We start from the raw sequence: 7,766 nt of genomic DNA, 5'->3' as shown, positions 1-7,766 counted from the left end.
ACTTGTAATTTTTACCTGCACACAATTTTATATTTGTAAATGTAGACTCATCACTTAAAACTCATAGAAGCAAAATTTGACATTGAGGGGAAAGTAATTTGTTCACTTATAGCTACTTTCAAAGTTTAGAAACATAAAATTACGTTAAAAGATGAGTTCTATTCACAATTCTAAGTTTACATGTCAAAGTTAACATGCCCAAATAATACTTTCCTGTAATGGAATGACAACCCAAAAAATACACTCAAAATAATAAACACAAAATTCAAAAAGTAACACAAAACAATCCTACCCCAGCAGTTGTTCCCTAATCTACAAAATAAAGTCAGACCAAATGATTTCTCAACTTTCTTTCAATTCTGACTTTTTTTTTTATAGATAATGGAATCAAACACTAGTCACCTTTAGCTTTATATTACCTAAGAAGTCACTTATTTTTTAACCTCTCAGAAAAGATACTGAGAGTTATTTAAAAGGTATCAGCTAAGATATTATCTCCTGATCCAACAATCCCACTTCTGGGCATTTATCCAGAAGATTTGAAATCCGTATGTCAAAGAGAAGTCTGCACTCTATGTTCATTGCAGACAAGTCACAATAACCAAGTGATTCGATCAACTTAAGTGTCCATCAATGGATGAATGGATAAAGAAAATGTGGCATATATACACAATAAAATACTATTCAGCCTTTAAAAATGTAGAAATTGTGTCATTTGCAACAATATGGATGAACCTGGAGGACATTATGGTAAGTGAAATAAGCCAAGCACAGAAAGACAAATACCACATGATCTCACTTATTTGTGTAATCTAAAACAATTAAACTCAGAGAAGTAGAGAGAAGAATGATAGTTGCTAGAGGCCGGGGATGTGGGAATGGGGAGATGATAATCAAAAGATACAAAGCCTCAATTAGATAGAAGGAATATCTTTGAATTTTTTTAGATCTATTACACAACATGGTGAATACAGCTAATAATTAAGCACTGTATGTACATTTCAATACTGTTGAGAGTAAATTTCAAATATTTTCATCACAAAATATGTCAAATATTTGAGGTGATGGATAGATTAGCTTTATTTAATCATCCCACATTATATTCAAAAATCATAACGCCACTTTGTACCTCATAAGTATATACAACTATAATTTGATATATAATAAAAAAAATTTTAAAGGTAGTCTCCTAACAATCATATGAGGATTATCCTAAAATGTCCTTTAGTAACTGTCATGGACTGAAAAGTATCCCACGAAGAGACAATGTCTACTCAGAACATGTGAATACAGACTTACTTGGAACATGGGTCTTTGTAAACATAATTAAGGGTCTCCAGACACAATCACCCTAGATCAGGGTGGGCCCTACATTCAAAGACACTGTCCCTAAAAGGTAATGAAGAGAAGACAGAGGGAAAGGCCGTGTGAACGCAGAGGCAGAGACTGGAATGAAGATTGCTGTCTGCAATACTTGGACAAGATTTGTCCATAAGCCAAAGAACTCCAAGAATTGCAGACAGCCACAAGATATTAGGACACGGACATAGAATGGATTCTTCCTTAGAGCCTCCAGAAGGAATCAACTCTGCTGACACTTTGATTTTAGACTTCTGACCTTCAGACTGCGAGGAAAATTGTTGTAAGCACCCAAGTTTGTGGTCATTTGTCATGGCAGCCCTGGGAAGCTAATACAATATGTATTTTAGAAAGGAAATCCCCCTTTTAAAGGATTATAATCAACACAATTTGTCTTTGGCCATCATACATTTCATATTAGGAATTAGTGAAAGAGCTTCATCATTTCTGGATTGTAAAAAATAACCAACAATTTGATGCCTAGACAGACATATATGAGTCTCTATCATTTACTATCTGTGCATTTCTATTTTGACTTAGAATTAAAATTATATTTACTGAAATGTTAAGCAACTTTTCAGTCAAGAATATCACCTGACCATTTGTAAATATTTGCTAATACATTGTTATTAGGTTGGTAGAAAAGTAATTGTGATTTTGCAATTACTTTCAATGGCAAAAACCACAATTACTTTTGCACTAACCTAATACTTCTCTCTGAAGAGAATAAATTAGTTCCAATAATATGAAGCATACCCAGTTTTAATAAACTTATACATACAAAACATTCCCAAGCTTTTTGAGGGGCCAACATTATGAGAGCGATATATCTGAAAACAATTTTATTTTCCCATTATTCAGGCTTTTGAAGCAGGTCTTAAGCTTTCTCAGTTGTTTGCCACTTAATTTCTTACATATGTTTAAAATATATATTAAAAAAACTAATGTAATTTGAGGACCACCACTACACCTAAAAGAAATTCCATGTTTTCCACCTATTCAGTTGTTCTTTGTAGAAATCGTCCAATTATTAGGTCCATTTTTACAGTTCAAAATATCACTGATACTACCACATAAACCTTTGAATGTCCTGACTATCTGGCCACTGAAAAGTCTTGTTCAGAAAGATGTAAAAAGTTATGAAATTAACAATTGCATAGCAACTCAGTTCACAAACAAGTCTGGATGTGGGAGGCAGAGTTATGTTAAGCCTATAAATGACATAAGGTAAAATGAAGTAACGAAATTCCAGCAGTTTCTGAGGAACTATAACAATGAACAAGCATATGAAAAACATTAAATTCCAAAAAATTGACTTTGACTTCAATGAGTCAGCTATACTCCAACCAGCAAATATATAGGCTGGAACTAACAAATATTTCACAAATTCATATCTTTGAAAAACTCTTTTCCACACATAGAAAGTATAATGTCTATTGTCTGCTAGCAAGTATTTATGAGCATAAGTGAATTTCCAAACTAAAAACACAGAGACTAAGGTAACCACAAAAAACAGAATTCTACGTTTCCAAACTAAGGAAAGAAAAGTCCTAATTTTGCTAGGAGACAGGAGATGAGGAAAGGAAAAAAAGAGAGTAAATGAAAAAAAGTAGAATAGTTGAGGAAAATGAAGACAGGCTTCGTGACTACTCCGATCGCCAATAACAATTCCACCATTAACTACTACAAAAGCACAAAACAGAAATCCCAGAAGGATGTAGGGCCAAGTCAAACGGAAAAGCATACTCAAGTTTTTAAAGGACATGGAATAAGCCAAAAGAAACTGAAGAATTTTTCTGAATTCTGCAAATGGTCCTTTAATAGGTGGAAGTCTGTCTTCCTTCTTTTGTAGCTCAGTTTTCCAAGCCTCAGTTAACTTTTGTGCAATGACATTTCCTGCACAGAAGACAGCCCAGATGATATTTGTTTGCCAAAACATGAAGCCACAAAATCCAAGGAAGGCTGAAGTTTTATGATTTCCATAAAGACACATCAAATATGCAAAAAGAGTAAAAAACATAGATCCTGCTTCTGTATAATAAAGGAAGTTAAAAAAATAAAGTGTTGGAAATACTGCTAGTGTTAATGTTGACAAGACTCTCTGGATACTTGAGGCAGCCTTGGAGGAAGAAAAAATACAGATAAAATTATTTTCATGATAAAAAAATGCTATTTCTGCTTACCTAATGAAGAGATTTATTTAAAAACTACTCAACTACTCAAACCTTATTTAAATAAAATTAATCAATATTAATCTTATCTCTGGCTTTGCAAAAACACAATATACATTTATAAGAACACTTCCTGGTACTTTTTATTTATACCTACCAGTTTGGAGACCATGTGTATGCCAAAGCTTCTATAGCTTAACACAATTTGAATCAGGCTATGATTAGTTAAGGAGTTATTGAGTGCAAGATACCGACTAAGTTCTGTGGGGACTATGGAGATAAATATGACACAATGCTGGCTCCACTTCCCTGAGCTTATGTTTTAGTGCCTTCAATAAGGATTCACTTAGCCATAATCACCACTTTCCTTTAAGGAAATCCTTCATAACACTACACAAGGGAGAACGTAAACATGCATATGGTATTTATGTTACCATATCCAGACTTACTTTTTCAAGATGAAATTTTCATGATGAAATAATGGTATTTTTCTGAAAAGTGAGCTAGTCTAAACTTATATATCTTCTTTTGGCCTTTCTGACATGCTATTTCAGAATTTTAAAGTGTTCTTATGTTCTTGAATTGTATACACCACTTAATCTAAATCACTAAATCAGACCATGTCATTTCCTTGATTAAAATTAAGGTCTCCCCATTACATGCTAAAGTTCAAAGTCCTCTCTGTGACATATGAGGGCATTCATGACCTACTTCTCTAGCCTGACATCCTTCTACTTTCTAATCCTGTAATTCCAAGACCAATTCCCTGCACCTCTTGTTCAATGCCTTTCTTCCTTTGCTTACGCTGTTTGTCTCCCCAGGATTAATTCCTCACCCTACACAGCTCTATCCGTTCATCAGGACTCAGCTCTGGTACCATATTCTCTGGGAGGACCTACTTGAATGCCACATACTCCCCTCCCTCCCAGAAAAGCAGTGAGTGTTCCCCTGCTCCTTCTCTGTATCCTCATAGCATCTTATGTCTACCACTCTATCATAATTGACACTACTGAAATCATCTCTTAAGGTTAAAAATAATTATTAGAGTTAATATTTACTGAGCCCTTACTACATATCTGGCACTATTCGAAGCATCTTCCATTTATTAAGTTTCCTTATTCCTTTATAACAGTTCTATAAAGCAGATTCTATTGTTATTCTTATTTAATAGATGAAGACATGGAGCCACTAAGGGTTAACCTGCCCACGGTAACAAAACTGGTTAAGTGGCAGGGAGAGAATTCTAACCCAGGCAATCGACCTCCGGGGCCTGCACTGTTATCACATCAGAAGTCCTCAGGTAAATTCTGTTTTCCCTAACTAATATATACGTTTTACAAGAAAAAGACTGCCTCATTTATCTCTGTAGTCCCAGTCCCTAGCACATGGAATAAGCTCAGTAAGTATTTATTGAACTGGTTTAACTCACTTAACAAATATTTACTTTAGATTTTACAAATAAGTTATTCAAGTATTTAAATACAAATTTATTCTAAAATGGAGATGGAGGATTTAAATTTACCTTTACATAATATACAAAAATACAAAGTTACAAAGTGTTAAAGACATTTTTCACCAAATCTCATAAAACTAATTCATTGTAATTGTGGACCTGACTACACATAAACTTGTAATTAAGTATTCTGAAACATACCTTGTTTCTGGGTTGTACCTTGCGGAAAAGCAAATATAGTAAATAGAAGTTACCAACACTGAAGAGAAGATTAACAAATCTGAGCAACCCAATGGAGCAGACAACATGTTCAGACCATCCAAAGATCCAAATGGCAGGTTTGACCACTCCAACTGACACCAGGTACAAGCCAGGTAATGTAGTAATCATGGGATCCCACTTTAAAAAGAAAGAAAATGAAGTAAAAGCAAGAGGTAATATGAACAAGACAGACACAAATATGTCAAGCCCAAGTCTCATCTCCAGCAACAATCAGAAATTTTGAGAAGTTATTCTATGACAAGGTTAAGTAAGTCCTTGGCAGAACAGGATTAGTTTTTCTTATTTTTTGCCCCCGGACCAGCTTAGTGATGGTTCAGGTAGCAGCAACCAATAAACAACAACAACTTAAAAATTATTTCTATTTTCCAAGAAGTGTTCTTTAAAAGCCTTTATTTTGATAAAAAAAGAAAAAAAAAACTACAAATGCTCCAGTTTTGAAAAGCGTGGAAACATTGTTTGGGACTCTAAGTTTAGGAAAACATGTGGACCACAGGCTCCATGATGACAGCTAACATAAACTGAGACAGAAATTGTGCCAAACCCTCTGTATTGTAACGTTACAATATGCCCTATAGTAAAGATTATTGTCATTTTGCAGATGAGTAACCTGGATTTCTGAAACTCAGAACATCTCCAAGATCACAAAACTAGTAAATCACAGCACCAAGATTTAAGATCAGATCTTTCTCTAAAACAGACTTTATATTTATAGCCAGTACCCTATATTGTGTCACCAGAAAAGAAGGGGATGTTTATTTTGATATTTATATGTACATACTTGCACAGTCAAATATATATTCAAAAATGATGTGACTTGACTCGTTGCCAGTTTATCCAGTTAACAGATAGTTCACTAAAAATACCCAGGGAAGGAATTTGTGATTATAAATTGTCACTTTTTGGTAGCTGAAGATCCCTCCAGTCCACCCTATCCCACCCCTAAAATGCACAGTGAAGTGCTTGACAGGTGAGCTAAAGGGAAGTTTTCTGGTATTTCCAAGGAGCACCCGAATGTCTTTAATCCTGAGACAAGGAAAGACAAAGTGGGATCGATATTGTCAGCTGCCAAGAGGAGCGCTCAGTTCCCCATTAAGTATTCTCCCAGATCACTCCTTCCTGGGGGACAGATCTGCTGTTTATTCATTCATTTAATAAATATTTCACAGATCTCAGAGACAGGAACAAAAGACTATACCCAGTTTCTTTCATGTTCTGAGGCTGGGGTGGGGTGGAACGGGACGAGTAAAGTCTAAGGATGGGAGAAGGAGCTGGGGACGCTGGGACCTTTCAGGCCTCTCCTGGGGTGGGGACAGGTTGGGCACCCCACCTGGGAAAGGGAGAAATGGCCCTCACAGTAGCGCTGCGCCTGAGGCAGGTGGAAGATCTCGTCCATGTAGGGCTCTCGCAGCGCCCGGCTGAAGGCGGAGAAGAGGAGGCAGGACACTAAAAAGGTACAGCTCAAGGCGGCCGAGAAATAGTAACCCTCTAGCTGCGCCATTCCTGCTCCGACAGCCACTGCCCAAGAACCCACTCCTGGAAAATTCTGAGCCCGGAAACCCGAGCTGGAAACTTGGGCTCGAAATGGGCGCGCTACACGGGACTAGCCAGACTGGGCCACATACCGGAAGGCAAAGGATGCTGGGAGAGCGCGGATCCGGAAAGATCGGGTCGCTGTTTCCCGGAGTGATGGGTTTAGATAACGGACCGGATGATTACCTTTTCCATCACATTACCCGGGGCGCACAGTGTCAAAACTTCCGGAAAGGGCGGGTCTCGGATTTCGCCAGCGCGGGAGGTGAGTGTCTTGCTGCTTTGAAAAAAAAAAGCCGCTTCTTAGCTTGGATCTTTTTTCCTGCTCATTTCCATCACTTACCAGAAGGTGGCGACGTTTCCCCACGTTTCCAATTCCAAGCCCTAAAATTAACACATTTCTTCCCCCGTTATTTCTGTTCTTTCTCTCCAGTGATCCGAATTAATTAAACCCTCAATTCCAAGACATTTCATTCCATCGACCTTGGGAGTGTAGGAAGGGGGCGTTGGTTGTGATAGCAAAGACTGAGACTTTCAGATGAAAACTTGAAGAACCAGAGACCCGTCAATGCCGAATGAACTTCAGTGAGAGGAGTGTTTTTGTTCGTTTGTTTGTTTGTTTAGGTTAAAAGAGAACTCTTTCAAAATGTGGATGCTCTCAGAGGATTTAGTAAAATTGACACTCCTAGTGCACTCTCGTAGCCATATTACCCTATAGGATTTGGAAAAAATATATATATTTTAGAATTTGGTATGTTTTAGGTGTGCCTGTAAATTTGGTTGTTAATATCTATAAGGCAGCCTTCTGTTTTTCCTACTAAATCATAAGCGTGAACATCTTAGTGGGTGGCATTATGCATCCTTTAGGTTTGTAGTCCCCCAAATGGCTGTCACACAGTAGGCATTTAAATTTGTGGACTTTTATAGGCTATGTAGACATCATCAAATTCCTGTATTCTGGGATTAGGTGT

The 7,766-nt window shown here is 36.9% G+C and overlaps 1 protein-coding gene across 4 annotated transcripts; it reads right to left on the bottom strand.

The window, feature by feature from the left end:
* Positions 1-1,055: 1,055 nt before the first annotated feature.
* Positions 1,056-6,980, bottom strand: ALG10B (dol-P-Glc:Glc(2)Man(9)GlcNAc(2)-PP-Dol alpha-1,2-glucosyltransferase). Of its 4 annotated transcripts, none has more exons than XM_054527098.2 (3): positions 6,888-6,980; positions 5,185-5,382; positions 1,056-3,478 (listed from the first exon to the last, which is right to left on the bottom strand). In XM_054527098.2, exons 2-3 carry the CDS (start codon positions 5,371-5,373, stop codon positions 2,426-2,428), a joined length of 1,242 nt encoding a protein of 413 aa, XP_054383073.1. In that variant the 5' UTR covers positions 5,374-5,382; positions 6,888-6,980; the 3' UTR covers positions 1,056-2,425. The 4 variants fall into 4 exon arrangements, with proteins under 4 accessions (XP_054383073.1, XP_024113297.2, XP_054383074.2 ...); XM_024257529.3 differs by having other exon boundaries at positions 6,593-6,908; XM_054527099.2 differs by having other exon boundaries at positions 5,238-5,382; positions 6,593-6,898.
* Positions 6,981-7,766: the final 786 nt, after the last annotated feature.

Source organism: Pongo abelii, chromosome 10, assembly GCF_028885655.2.
Source record: "Pongo abelii isolate AG06213 chromosome 10, NHGRI_mPonAbe1-v2.0_pri, whole genome shotgun sequence".
NCBI classification, from domain to species: Eukaryota; Metazoa; Chordata; class Mammalia; order Primates; family Hominidae; genus Pongo; species Pongo abelii.
This window is presented reverse-complemented; position numbering and strand designations above follow the sequence as displayed.